Below are 15,240 nucleotides of genomic sequence, written 5' to 3'. Positions count from 1 at the left end.
AAGGCTGAGGGGATTCCCAGTCACTAAAATCTATGGTTTCTGGAAGCTGCTTTTTACCTGAAAAACCCCAAAGCTTCAAGTTACCCCAACAAATATTGTCACTCTGGAGGTTCTGCCATTGATCCTATGTCCAACCTGGTTAGTCCTCACTGCAGAGATATATCTTTCTCACACAAAAGGGATTCTCCTTTCCAGCCAGGGGAAAACCTCTACTTAGAGGTGAGTGGGAGCAGGATTTGATTTTTAGATCCAGAAGGGTCCAAACCCTTCAGTTCACAGATAAGAGGTCAGAGGTTAGTGATTTACCTGGAGTTATACAGGCTGTACATATTAGAGATGGGGTTTGAATGCAAATTTCACTTTATTGTATGTGGGTGACACTTCATGAGGTAACTGGCTTATCCAGGGACATCTCAGAAAACAGAACTGAAAGAATAGCTTGTGAAATGTGTGTGGGAGGAATCACATTTTCTACTTCAATTTGATAGGGATTGCCCCTCATGTGAATACCTCTGAGGAAACTCACAGGTGAGAAAGTTGTGGCAGGGGAAAATACTAGAATGACCTATAAGTTTAGTTAGAAACCAGGAAGATGTCACCTACCTGGATTAGCTTTTTCACAAATCTTAACCTATGCCCTTCTACCATTTTCCAGCAAGCTTCTCCTTTTTTACTTCAGGGATTGATTACATTTCAGAGGTAGTTTAGGTGATGCAGTGGATAGTACCAGAACTTTTAGTTAGACCTGACTTCAAATTCCACATCCCTAAGCAGCCCTTGATCCTAGGCAAATCACTTTGTCTGCCTTCGGTTTCCTCATTTGTAAAATGGAGCTAATAGCACTTATTTCCCCAGGGTTGTTTTGAGAATGTTTGGCAAAGCACCCTGTACATTTTAAAGCATTATATAAATATTATTGCTCTGCCTATTTTGTCAACAGATTTCTAAAATCACTACTAAACTGAAGCCTCTTGAGATCCAGGGATTTTTTTTTCCTGTCCATATTTAGCATAGTGCCTTAGCAAAACTGGATTTGAACAGAAAACTAAAAGATATACCAATCAGTGCCTCCAGAGAGAGGATTATGGAACAGAAGACATACTAGTCTATATCACTCTCAACTCCCAAGACTTTTAAAAATCTTACAATTTAAAATGTGTTTACGGCAGCTAGGTGGTACAATTGAGAGTACCTGTTTTTGAGTTCAAATCTGGCTTTAAACTCTACTGGGTGTATGACCCCAGTCAAGTCAGTGAGCCCCGTTTGTCTGTTTCCTCATCTATAAAATGAGCTGAAGGAGGAAATGGTCATCCAGTGCATTTCCATCAAAAAAACCCCACATAGGGTCATGAAGTCAAGAGATGCCTGAAAATGACTGAACAAAACACATGTGTATATACCATGTCCCTCCTGGGGCTCTTCACTATCAACTTTATTAACAAAACGTAATTGGCTCAGTACTAAAACTCTGGTCCAGTCAGGCCAGGTCCTTACATGCGACATTCCATCTTCAGTCCCCCATATATTCCCTCCTGCCCTCTATGAGGAGTAATGGAGTTTTTTAAAGTTCAGCTCAGGAACCACCTCTTTCCTAAAGGCAGACTTGTTGGATCTTTCTCCTCCACCTCCAAATTACCTAGTATTTATTTTGCACCTAGCATAGGGCCAGGCACAGAAGTGGTGCTTAATCAATATTCACTGATTGAGCTCTTCACCTACCAACCATCTGAGCAGGTGGTCTTTTTTTCTCTAAGAAATAGGTTAGGATGGGCTCAGCACCCCTAAGATAAGAGGAGTATATTCAAGAGTATTCAGTGAGAGGAATTAAATTCTAAGATTCCTTTGTTAATATGCAGCAGGTCCACCTGTCTCACTGTTAGGTACAATCCCTTCTTAGGCACTCCAGCATCCTATTGCAGGTCTCACAACGTGCACATCCTGGGATGCTGGGTTGGGGAGGATTTAAAATAAGGCTTAGAAAAGCCTAGCTATAGCTCCCAAAAGAAAGGTGGTACTTCAGATGACCAAGTCTATTCCATCATCCCGAAACTATTTGACCAAGAGCTTGCTCACCTCTCCCCCTTGAGTTTTTAGACTGTATTCTGAAGGGACAAAGAACAAGATGGAACCCGTGGGGGAGGGAAGGATAAACAGCTCAAGTCTCAAACTTAATTCTATCTCATCCTCTTCAACTACAAATCCATGATTCAAGGTAGATCATCTTTCTCATCCTAAACCCCCTTCCTCATTCAACTCAGTCCCCTTCTAGCCCCTTTCCAGTGTCAAAGATCACTGGAGAATAGGAGAGATTTGTTTCCAAGTAGCAAAGAGCAGTACCACAGACACGGGAGGTTAGAAAATTCATTTTTTAAAAAAAATTTAAATTAAAAAAAAAAACAAACAAACAAACAAAAAACTCAACCTGGCATGAGCAAGATTCTGATTTGGGAACTAAACCAAAAGTCCTCAGTTGCGAGCTTTTCTTGTTTAGCTCAACCAAGCCAGCCACCCCCACCACCTGTGGCTCTGGTGGGAGAAGCTTAGGTCCTTCCCACCTCCAACCCTCTGGTACAATATTGTGCAGGGCCCCAGCCCTGGAAGGGGGAGGAGAAAAATCTTATCTGGAGGTGGGCCACCCTAGCCCTCACCACCCCCATACCCAGGGTGGAGACCCCAGGGAAAACCGGCAAAAAGAACAGGCTGCCTCCAGGGTCTAAGCAGCAGTGATTGGGGGTGGGAGAGAAGATTCCCTCCAGTCTGAGGTCAGAAGAACAGCGACAGCTGTTATCAGCACTTGGGAGGCCGAGTCCAGATTGGGAGGGGTGCACAACATTCTCATTTCCCCTCAAATCCATTTTTCTGTTGCCACTGTTCCTGGGGAGTCCCAAGGAGAAAGCCTGGCTTGTCTAGCTGCTGCCACGATCCAGGTTCACAGTCTCAGCATTGCAGAGAATGGGAGTGCGCCCCTTACCTCCCCTCCCCGTCCCTGTCATAGCTGCTCTAGACATTGGCACCCCATCCCACCCCCATTCAGGTCACCAGAACTCGTTTACCCAGAGATCTATCTGTTATTAGCCAAGCACTCCACTCTGGGCTAAGTGAAGCAAGGAGAGGTGACAGAAAGACGGTTTCTCCATCCTCCTTTCTCCAAGGCTGGCCCCATTCTCCTATACATTAGATATATCTGTATATTTATATATATTATAGTTATATATTAAAAAGAGAAAAGACCAGTTATTGACTTTCCTGAAGAGAAATCCCCCCCTGAAGGCCTCGGGTGGCTCAGGAAGTTTAAAAAAAATTATAAAATTTTCCAGTGCAATCTTCAGGAAACACCCCACCCTATCCCACCCCACCCTTCCCTAACCTGTCCTTCTCTGCACCCACCCCTACCCCAAGCACTTCTAGCCCCTGCACCCCCAGCCCGGGCCCAGCAACAGTCTTATCTCTGCCCATCCATTGCAGCCACAACTTTCTGCTGGGAACCCCCCTGTTGTGCCCCAGGGGGCCACGTGGGCTGAGGATGGTGGAGGTGATGTAGGCTGTGAGCTGTGGGGGAGGAGGGTGGGATCCAGGCTGCTTGGTGGCTGGGTGGAGAGGAGGCCCAAAAGGGGCTGAAGTTTGCAGGGGGGGAGCAAGCCATGGCTGTCATGGGACTGTTACTGCTTTGCAGGGTCTCCGAGGCCCGTAGCTTGGAGAACATGGCCAATGCATCCGGGAAATTGGGTGGTGTAGCAGGTGTGTTGCTAGGTGTACACATCTGTAGAGAAAAAAAATAGGTGGTGTCCAGGCAAGCTCAGACCCAGTCAGAACTCACATCAGCTCTCAGAATTACCCCTACATGTTCTACAAACACCTACCCCACTTCTTGATCTGTGGCCTTCTGCTTTTAAGAGTCAGTGGAAAGCTTTCCCAGATCATCTTCCCAACCTTGGACCCCTCCCTCCCTCCCTCCCTCCCTCCCTCCAGGTTTCTTGCAGCAGAAGAGAGACGTAACTATCTAGCCCATCCCCTCAGACTTGAAACAAAGCAGAAAAATGTGAACAAAATCAAAGTTGGTTCCACCAGAATTCTGGCAGAGCATGGACACTGCTTTGGAGGGAATTAGTTTCACCCAATTTCATAAAGAGAGATCAAATAGGTATTTATAATGACTATTTCACAGGCGAGAAGATGGAGGTTCAAGAAGTGATTCAGGTACTGGCTAAGGTATCATTTGACCCCACCATCTCAATGTTCCTCTACTCATCTTCCCTTTAACTGAATTCCTCCCCTTTATTTGGAAATTACCTGGATTAATTCAGGCAAAATCCAGGACAAACCACTAATAAAATGGTACACAAAAAGAAAGCCACACGTGGAGACCTCAGACCCAATCTCATTCACGGGCCCCATTATTTGCTAGCTAGCTGTGAATCTTGGGTTAGGTTTTGGGAGTTCACTTCTCTAAACCTTAGCCACTATATTCACAGATATTTTAGTGCTGAAAGGACCTTTAACATCTACCCTCAGGTTAGTTCTGATGGAATTAAAATGCTTTCTTCTCTAGCCCAGATCTTGGCACCAAGCAGAAGGGAAGGAAAGAGGAGGGATGTTTAGACTAGGGTCATAGACTTTTCCAGTTCTATGGTATTTTTATAGTAACAAAGGGTTTTCCCATGATCTTATGAAATCCTAATGACTTGGTGTAATAGAGGTTATAATCCCCACTTTACAGAAAAGGAAAACTTAGTATTGGGGGGGGGGAGGTGAAGTGACTCTACCCAGGATCATAGCCTAACTTGGATAAAGAGCAGCTATCAAAATTTTTGGACTCATCTCTTTCCTACCCTATTACCCTGTCAGATTCAGGGAATTCTAGATTTGAACTCCAAGAATGACTTAACTCAAATTCTGATTCAGCCACTTACTACCTGTGCTCCTGGACAAATCATTTAACTCAGGAAAAGGGTGGATCAGTCACTCCTTTTCTCAAAGGTCCTCTTCTAGACTCCTGGGATCCAGGAAACCAGGCAAGCGTAGCTACCCTTCAAATTCAGCTAAATGAGCTGTTTCTGCTCCCCCCCCCCCTTTAGTCTCCTTCCTGGGGAATGAGAACAAAGAAGAAAAACCCAGGCCAGTGAAATGAAATTTAAGTTCCCGAGCAGCTTCTCTCTTTCCTCTTGAAGTCTTCTATCATTTTGTGCAAGTCTCCTAATTTTAACTGTAGGAGTGGTTCCTCTCATCCCAGGAAGGTGGGGGAAAGGAAGAGGACATGGTTCAAGGAATCTAGGCCTCCTGATTTAGCTTCAATTAACCTCTAGCCAGGCCTAAGTGGAAAGGAGGTCTGGCCTGAGAACAAACTGTCCCTCCCCTTTCCAGGGACAGTTCAATGTGCTATTTAGTTAGTACAAAGAAAGTTGAATTTGAAGGGAAGAGATCTGGGTTCAAATGCATTCTGCTACTTACTGCCTTTACTACCTAAGTAATGGGCAGCAAGTCACTAACCTTCCCGAGCCTCAAACCCCTCAGAAATCCTTTCTAGCTCTAAATCTGGGATGTGAAGAAGACTCTCACTTGAACATCTTAGTCAGATGAAGTCACATTACCAGCCTTCCCAATCCTGTACTTGCTTTCCCCCACCCTCACTCATCAACTTCCAAGGACCCACTTTACCCACAGCAAGAAATAATGAACTGGAGGGGGAATGGAAGCAGCCAGTGAATTCTATTAGCAAGCATCAAATTGAACCCTCCAGTTCAACCAAGTAGTGCCAGCCTAGTACCTTCAGAAAGAATCTGGTTGAAAAGCCATTTCTATAAACCACCTATATGTGGAAGCACAATGGTCCTGCATTAAATTATTCCATCACTGGGCAGTCTATTCTGTACCTAACATGCCACGAACACTGGGCTTGGAGTTGGGAAGACTTCTGAGCTTCCAGACATCTACTAGGTGACGCCAGGCAAGTCACATTTGTTTGCTTCAGTTTCTTCAACTGTAAAATGTTAATAACAAGAGTACCTACCTCCCAGGGCTGTTGTGAGGATCAAATGAGGTATTAATTATAAAGTGCTTAGCACAGTGCCTGGCACATAATAGGTGCTACATAAATGGTTTTTTCCCTTATTCCCCCACTCGGGGCTTCAGTTTCCTCATCTGCAATAAAAGGGAGTTGAACTAGATGAGATGATCTCTTCCAGCTCTGACAGTCTGAGAAATGGGAGAAATAACAGAAGGGCTCTATATTTACAGTTCATATCAATCTATAATTATCTTAATTTGCCTATTCACTATTCCCTTTAACATTAACAGCAGATGACATTTAATGAAGTCCTTTAAGTTTTACAAAGTACTTTACAGGAATTATTTTCACCAGGTACTCAAAAAAGGAAACCCTAGGGGTATTATAATACCCATTTCACTGGTGAGAAAATGGAAGCTCAAGAGTTTCAGTCTCATTTGGCTCCAAGTTAGACAGCACTACACCATCTCAATGTTCCTCAACCCATCTTCTCTGTTGAATTCCTCCTCTTTGCTCACATGTCCTCTTCATTTTTCTTCTTTCTTTGAATCCCAAGTCATGGCTCAAATCATGAAATCTTTTCCCCAACTATTACAATCCAGTGAATTTACTCTCCTCTGAAGTCTTGCAGCACTTGCCTATACAAATGGTTCTCAAATTTTCTGATCTTAGATTCTTAATTAATGAGGTTCCCCTATATCCCCCCAAAAGTTTTTGTTTATGCATATTAGCTATGTCAATATTTGCCTTATTAAAAATTAAAATGTATTAGTATTATGAAAATGTCAAAGCAAATTTCAGGAAGGACAAATATTTTTCTGATAGTGATCAAGGAAGATTGTCTAGAAGATGGGTCTAGACTGAAAAGATTTTCCACAGGCAGAAAGGGTTTTACACAAAAGAGATCAGCAGAACACCGCTGGTGATCCATTGTGTCTGAAATAAGTGAAAAGGGCTGAAGGGAAACAAGCCTGGAAGGGGGAATTACAGTAGGAAGGCTGAGGAATTTGCATTTTATCCTACAATCCAATAAATTTCCCAAATGGGTTGGGCGGTGCAAAGGACAATTCGATGAAAGTCAGAAGGTATTCAGACTTGTACATATATTCTTTTTTTCATTTAGAAACAAAAAATAATCTTTGATAATATTGACTACAGACGAAATGACCAGCAGGAGGAATACAGAGAGGCTTGGAGAGACTTAAATCAACTGTTGCTGAGTGAAATGAGCAGAACCAGAAGATCACTATACACTTCAACAACAATACTGTATGAGGATGTATTCTGATGGAAGTGGAAATCTTCAACATAAAGAAGATCCAACTCACTTCCAGTTGATCAATGATGGACAGAAATAACTATACCCAGAGAAGGAACACTGGGAAGCGAATGTAAATTGTTAGCACTACTGTCTATGTACCCAGGTTACTTATACCTTCGGAAGCTAATAATTAATGTGCAACAAGAAAATGGTATTTACACACATATATTGTATCTAGGTTATATTGTAACACATGTAAAATGTATGGGATTACCTGCCATCGGGGGGAGGGAGTGAGGGGATAATTTGGAAAAATTAATTAAAAAAAAACATATATTGACTACAGACTCCAGTATACTTATTCAATATGGACAGAGGGTGAAATATCCTGAGAAGAGAGCTGAAGTTCCCTATAATGGAGCACTTGGCTACCATTTTACATGGATTTTATAGACCATCTCACCTAGTTTAAATTAAACTAATCAGCCCTAAAAAGACAAGTGGTGCAGAGACTTTCGAAGAAACCTCAGAATGAAGATAATATCAAGACAGTGAGCACAAAAGAATAAGAAAAGGTATTCTATTCTGACTAGGAGCTATTCTATCTTCTACTAAACAAATTTGTAAAAACAGGATTCTAATTGGATCTGTTGCATAGAAAATTATAAGCATCCCAACTCATCTGAAATATAGATTCATATCTACTATCATTTTAACAAAGAACCCCATCTTAAGTAAATGTTTTGTCTTGTAGTGATGAAGCCATTGTTGTTAGCCACTTATCAAATAAAGGTGATATTCATTAAAAGACAAAATTTATATACCTCACCTTGAAAACTTAGAAAAAGAAATTCCTCTAATATGCTCTAAAAAAATTCTCCCCAGAGTATTGGTAAGTTTCAAACTTTTGTTATAACTGGTGGTAGGAACCAAAAAACAACTATTGTGATTAAACAGTCCCTGATAATAAAGCATTTCTTCCATTTGGACCTATTCATCTGTCATTTCTAGATGTGAAAACTGTTAAAATCTTTAACATCAGAAGATACTGAACTTCAAGAGCTTTTTAAACTGCTTATATCATAAGAGGTTAGACCTAAATTTAAAAATAAAGAAATATCCTCTACCACATTAATTATTTTTAGGACTTAAAAAAGGTTTTGTGTACTGTTACAAAATTCAGTTATTTTATAAAGACCCTAGTTCAAATCTGGCCTCAGATACCTACCAGCTGGGTGACTGTGGCCAAGTCACTTAAATCAAAATCCTATTTGCCTCAGTTTCCTCATCTATAAAGTGCGTTGGGAGAAGGAAATGCTAAAACACTCCAGTACCTTTTTAAGAAAATCCCCAAAAGGGTCATAAAGAGTTGAATAGAACTAAAAAGGCTGAACAAAGTTTTTTTTTTTTTTTTTTTTTTTGAACCAATTAAGACCCTAAGCCCAAGCTCAAAATAGTACTGAATAACAGTCCTGGACTTTGAACTTGGATCTTCTTGACTCCAAGTCTAGCACTTTCCCCACAGTCAATACATTGTTTATACATTGTCTCATACCTTTTATACTGTTATACTTAAAATGGTTAAGGGACTCTTGGGACTCCCAACTTACTTCTCCCATTTGATTTTTTTTTTTTTTTCACATTTTAAACTCTAAGCATGAGGAATATGCTTTATCTGCCTTTCTATTAGCTTGTCTGATTCTTGGAAAAGTGCTTGTCTGTCTCTGTGGACTTACAGGGGTTGTTCTTTTGTTGGGATTAACCTAAATCTCATCTCTATAGAAAACCTGAAGACCTCTCTTCCTCCACATACTTTACAGCTATTGTTGCTCTCCTTTCTCAAATTATATTGAGTATATCTACCCTTCCCTTCTAGTATAATGTAAGTTGACTGAAGGCAGACGTTAGAATACCAGGAATATAGAAGGCACTTAAATGTGGATTAGAGTAACCCCTAGAAGAAGCACAAGGTCATGTGCTGCACTGGTCTAGGAGGGAAGGGACCACTTTTCATTTGCATGTTTTCGTACATAGTAGAAACTTGTTTCAACTAAACTCTGTATTCCCTAGTGCTGCACAGCTAGTTTTTAATGTTCACCAAATTGAAATTAGCTACCTAATAGGTGTTCTTATGTATATACTTTTCAATAATTTGTGTCTTAAGGGAAAATTCAGCAAATTTTTATGATGCCAAAGGGTACATTCACTTAGCAAGGGTCAAGCTCTCAGCCTGTCCTGTCTTGTCTTGGTGGACAAGAAATCAGGCTACTAGTAGACAGAAAACAGTCTACTTTGAATAGACCTGCCCTCCTCCCCTCTCTAAATTGGGGCACAACTGGAATAAAAATGTAGTTGAGGCTGCTGTGGTAGTAGGTGGCTTTCACCTGGGAGAATAATATTTAATATTTGCAAGATGCTTTGCATATTTCTATTATTTTATCCATGCAATAATCCTGAGAAATAGTAATGCTCTTATTAAATAAACAGAAGCTAAATGAGGTTAATGTAGAATCTCATAGCCAGTCTATGTCAGAGCTGAGATCTGAACTTGGGTCTTTCAGCCCCACATGCATTATTACCACTTAGCTCCTTCAGACAAAGTCTAGCAGAGAAGGGCAAGATAAAAACAGGAACAGGTCAATTTACAGTTCCTTTCTTAAGACACACCTCCCTTAGTTGATTCCAGCACACTTGCAGTACTAACACAGCCATGTAAGGAGTCTCAGAATGGACACACTGAATCAAAGAGGAAACCCATTCTGACCCAGCTCTTAATTGAGGGTGGGGGAGGGGAAGGAATGCAATACTATCTGGGGGTGGGGGAGGGGAAAGAATGCAATGCTATCTTTTCCCAAGGACCCCACCAAAGATTACAACAAGCAATAGTAAACACCAAAGAGGAGCTTGAGAAATGGGTCATCTGGGGAAGACAGGTCCCCAGGCTAGGGAGGGAACTGGTAAGAAAGAAGGCATGAGATAACTCCCATCTTCCAGATACCAACATTCTAGTAGAAGCCTCATTTTAAAGCAGGAGTAACTTTTTTTTTTTTTTTTTTTGCATGGCCCCCTTAGACAAGGCTAGTGAAACATCTAAGGACCTCTTTTCTCAAAATGTTTTTAAATGCATAAAATAAAATTAATCACATCACAAAAAAAACTAATTATGCTGAAGTACAGATATTAAAAAAAATTTAAAAACATTTTCATGGATCCCAGCTTGAAAACTCATCCCTCTTTTAAAGGAAACTTTCAAAAGGGATTTTTGAGTTTACTATGGACAAAACTAAAGAGATGGAGGTAGGAACTTCTCAAGACCTTGGGAAGGCTGGAATATTATCCACTTCCACCTTCTGGGTCGTACCTGAAGGTTTCTTCTTTGATGGCAAGCAGACAGGCTCTGCTAATTTAGACACTTAACACTTGGTCTGTAAACCTGAGGCAGGTGTTATCAGCATTTTGTCCATTTTATTCCAAATTATTATTATTAATTTTTTAAAGTCTCAGCAATTCGGAGAGAAGAGCTTCCATTTTGTAAAGTACAATTTAACAAAATTTCCCTGTTTCTCTTTTATGACTTCCTTCATGGGATGGGAGAGCAAAGAAGATTAGGGAGATTGCATACAAAGTATTTCTACAAGCAAACATCAGTAGATAATGTAGGGGGGAAGGGAAGGCCAAGGATGAAAGCACTTGTCAAAAACTTACTGCAAGAGGAGGTCAGAGAAGAAATCCAGGAGAATAATATTTGACAAGGTAGGGTCACTAGGGCATTCTTCCAACAACCCACCCCCACTTGCCTAATAGGTAAGCTGCTCCAAAAACAGGGAAAGAATAGACATTTGGTATCTGGATGATACATTGACCAAGCAGGCTCCAGAGAAAAGAATGAAAAAATGTGTCTCCTTTCTTTCACCACACAAGGAGCAGACTATGGGTGTGGAAAGTTGCATATGCTGTCAGACAAGGACAACATGTGGCTGTTTATGCTAAATTATTTTTTTCTTAAAAGTCTTTGTTTTAGAAGAAGGCTTACTGAGAAGGGGAGCACTGAGCACTGGGAATATGTGAAGAAATTAATCTGATGGAAAAACACAAGAGGTATCAAAATAAGAAACAAAGGCAGTAAAATAGGCTTTGAAGAGATTTTTCTGTCTAGATGAGGTAGAAGTGCCCCTTAAGCATGAAAACAAATGGTTCTAGGACAGGGCAGAGACTAGAGGAAAGCTTTAGCGAATGTGGAATTTTGGGTCTATTATAACATATCCACAGCTGCAAAGAGGAAAGATTAAGTGGGATTCTATGCCTCATTTTACCTTAAATCAGGATCTCATCTGTTCTGTCCCCAACTCTAACAGGGAAGGAAGGGTAGGAGGGACCCACATACTAGAAACTGTCACTCAAATCTCCCATTCATGCCTAGAGACAAATGCTTCCCCTTCCTTCTATGCCCATTTCCTCTGGCTGAAGGCTCAGAACAGTGGAATATTCCACTCTCCACTCCTTCCCACCTCGGTTCATGCCCCCCAGAGCAGCTCCAACAACAGACTTGGAGGTTCAGGTCTCTTACACTTTCAGCCACCCTTAAACCTCCATCTCTCCAACTTCCAAGGCTTAAAAATCTCTTGCACCCTGTCTTCCACTTCTCTTCCCTCCGTGGAGGCCTAGCTAAAAGGGAGGGGGGGGGAGAAGTCATGCACTAGGTCATGGTCAAGCAACTCAGGGTGCAGGGTCACAAAGTTTGCTCTGGGCCCGTCGGAGCAGCTCTTTCCTGGAAGACATTTTGGCTTTGTTTACATTTGCAGGCGAGGCGCTTGCTCCAAGGCAACATGGCTGTCACCGGCCTCGCCGGCTAACAGCAAGCCCCCCACCCTCGGTCCTGCTGGCATCACCGGCACCCAGACCCGAGGGCAGCCCCCTCCGAGTCACTGTCCGCTGGGGGGAAAGGGGCCGGGAGGGGGAAGGAGAGGCCCTGGCTCTTCCCGCCACACCAGGGGCCCCACTTCCTCGCTGGCGTGCTTGCATAAGTCCAACATCTTCGGGGTTGGAGGATTGGGTCTCTACATCCCCCCAACCTTCCTAACCCTCACAGTAACTTACCATCTGGTGGTGATGGTGGCTGTTGGGAATGTTTGTTTCTTGGAAAAACGTGCTCAGGGCGGTCTGTGGGCAAACAGAGAGTGGCAGTTAGCCAAGTCCGGGGTGGGAGGAGAAAGGGGGGGCAGAACCCCAACAAAAGCTCCCGTCGGGCCAGGATTCCCAGCTCCCTCGACACCTCTGCCCCGGCCTGAACCCAGACACAGCAGCTTCGCCCGTTTCCACCCCCCCAACACCACGTATCCCGTCCTTGCAACGCCAAGCTAAGGCAGCTCCCCTCTTTTCTCCCAGTCGCCAGATCATTCCACTCATCCCGCACCGAGCCCGGTGTCACTCGAGTTAAAAGTCGCCGCCGGTTCCCACGTGGGGAAATAAGCACCAGGGCCGCGGGGGGAGAGTGTGAAGCGAAAATCTGGACACTTCCGCACCCCACCCCCCAACATCTCCCCTACAACCGCTGTCCCCTGGACCACTCCCCCTGGCACCAGGAGAGAAACAGCGTCCCTTCACAGCTGCCCCCCCCCCCCCGGGAAAAGGGAGGCCCAGAGCTCTGGGGAGCGCCGCGGGCCCCCGGATGCTCGGGCTCTCGAAGGCTCTCCTTGCTCAGGCCCAGACAGCTATAGCCCACCCCTCCCCCTTCACCTCGAAGCGGAAGGGGGGGGGAGGAGAAATTCCCGAGCCTCTCCTTCCCAGAGAGTCTGAGAACTCTGGGGGCAGCGCCCTCCCCTCCTTCCACGAATAACTTGGGGGGGAGGCGAGAGGGTAAAGGGGTATGTGTGGGAGCAAAACTCGCCGCTCCCCACTCGTGGCCTGGCCTGCCCCGCAGGTTATTTAAAGACACACACACATACACAAATACACACACACTATTCTTGGATTGGGATAGAAATAGAAGAGGTGAAGCGCGGAGGAGGCAGCGGCGAGCAGGGAGGAAGGCGCCCGCCCGGGGCATAACGGGAAGCTCCGGCCAAACCCGGGCGCCCGCCCGTCCGCCAGTCTGTCCGTCTGTCCGTCAGCCCTCCCGGCGGCCGGAAAAGCACGCACGCACCTCGAACTGCCAGTGGGCCGCCTGCAGCAGCTGCTTCGCCTGGTCGGCCGCGCAACCCGCGGCCAGCACGAACTGGTTAATCATGACCTGGTGCCTGAGCTCCTCCATATTCACCGACATGGCGAGAAGAAGCGAAGCCGGCACCAGCCGCCAGCAAGGAAGAGAGCCCGATGTCCGAGAGGGCTGGGGAGCGGGGAGGCGCCCGCCGACGCTGGATCCTTCTCTCTAGCCTTTCTCTCCGGCCTGCGTCCGCCCGTCCCTCCTCCTCCTTCCCAACCCCCAGCAATCGCCGCCTGAGCTCCCTCCCCTCCCTCCGGCCCAAGCAGCCTGCTTCAATCGGCCCCGACCGGACGAATGTTGTGGTTCGCCTGCTCTCCCTCCTCCCGGGGAGAACACCACAAACAACAGCGCGGGGCGGGGCCTGGGAGTGTCCCAACGTTCGAGGCCCAGCGTTCCGCGGCCGCTGATTGGGCCGTGCGCCTCTCCGCCAGAGCCCCGGCGTATGTACGGGGGTTCGATTCGAATCCCCTAGTCTCCGAGGCTGTTACTGTTGCTCTTTTTTTTTCCCCCTTGCCCCTCCCCACCCCCATCTCCTCCGCCCTCAGGCTTGTTCATTGGAGGACGCTTGAGCTGTCGGGCTCCCCGGGCATTGGCTGTTTGCTGTGTTTTGGCTTCTAGGGCCTGTGGTTGGCTGCGACCTAGCAGTTGGGGAGGAGCCGCCGGTGCTGATTGGCCATTCGTGCTCCTGTTTGAACTCAACTTGAAAACCTTGAATGTTTGCTGATTGGCTGAGGCCCCTCTGTTTTCTGTTGTAGGAATGGGGCTGGTGTAACCAAGTTCATTCATTACTTCATTGAAACTGAACATGCTCAGCTGGAAAAGCAAGCCTGAGTGGGTTTGACTCATTTCCTCTCGAAGATGTGGTCATCTCAAGAAACAGAATTATCAAAATAGAAAACAGAGTTGTTGCAGCTGCTCAAATCACAGTCGTGTAACTTTCAAGACCCCCTCACTGCCTTTTTTTTTCTTTTTTGCAACTTTACAGGACTTTGATCTCTGAAAATGTAAAACAACAAGAATTTATAATTAATATTGTAAGCCTTCTGCTGATGCAGAGAAAAAAATATATATATATATACATTCTCAGTCGAAGTTTATTTTGTTTATGTTTTCTTAAGCAAACTGAAGTTTTAATTTCCTTTACAATTAAAAAAATAAAAGCACAGGGCTGTAACTGTTATCCTTTAAAATGTGGTCCATTAAAAACAAAAACAATGAAATCAATTTGATCCTAAGAACTTTGTGTTTGGAAATTTCTGGTTTGTGGGGGAGGAGTGTGATTGTGTATGTTTATTCCATCAGTTATGGGAGGGTCAGGTGCCTGGGGAACATCCTTTCCTACTAGGAGCTCCAACAGCAGGTTCACACAGCATTGGATCTGGCCCTGCAGGAGGCTGATCGCTAAAAAAAAAAAAAAGATCAGGTTATTCTAACTCTCGTTGGCTCATTCTATCTCTCCAGAATCTGGAGAAAATTTCTCAAAGTTTACATTTGGTTTTTTCCAGGGTCTCCCCAAATAGATGATACAGAATGTATGAAGTAGCAGACCTGAAGTGTAGGAGAGGCATTGATTTTTTGTCATAAAAGAAATGCTTACAACACAAAAGACTCATAAGCTTGAATTAACAAGTACTTAAAACATTAAACTAACTCCAACATTCCTTGGATACTCTCAACGGAGATGGGAAGGACTGAATGGGACAGTTAAAAAGGAGGAGGACTCAGGGCGTCCATACACCGCTACAGAAATATATATGACTTTTTATTTTCTTC

General features: G+C 44.2%; 1 protein-coding gene across 1 annotated transcript; it reads right to left on the bottom strand.

Moving 5' to 3' along the window:
* Positions 1 to 2,347: 2,347 nt before the first annotated feature.
* On the bottom strand, positions 2,348 to 13,948 carry UBALD2 (UBA like domain containing 2). The gene is made up of 3 exons (XM_074260809.1): positions 13,408 to 13,948; positions 12,363 to 12,425; positions 2,348 to 3,760 (listed from the first exon to the last, which is right to left on the bottom strand). Exons 1-3 carry the CDS (start codon positions 13,525 to 13,527, stop codon positions 3,443 to 3,445), a joined length of 501 nt encoding a protein of 166 aa, XP_074116910.1. The 5' UTR covers positions 13,528 to 13,948; the 3' UTR covers positions 2,348 to 3,442.
* Between the last annotated feature and the right edge of the window lie 1,292 nt (positions 13,949 to 15,240).

Source organism: Sminthopsis crassicaudata, chromosome 4 (assembly GCF_048593235.1).
Source record: "Sminthopsis crassicaudata isolate SCR6 chromosome 4, ASM4859323v1, whole genome shotgun sequence".
Lineage (NCBI taxonomy): Eukaryota > Metazoa > Chordata > Mammalia > Dasyuromorphia > Dasyuridae > Sminthopsis > Sminthopsis crassicaudata.
This window is presented reverse-complemented; position numbering and strand designations above follow the sequence as displayed.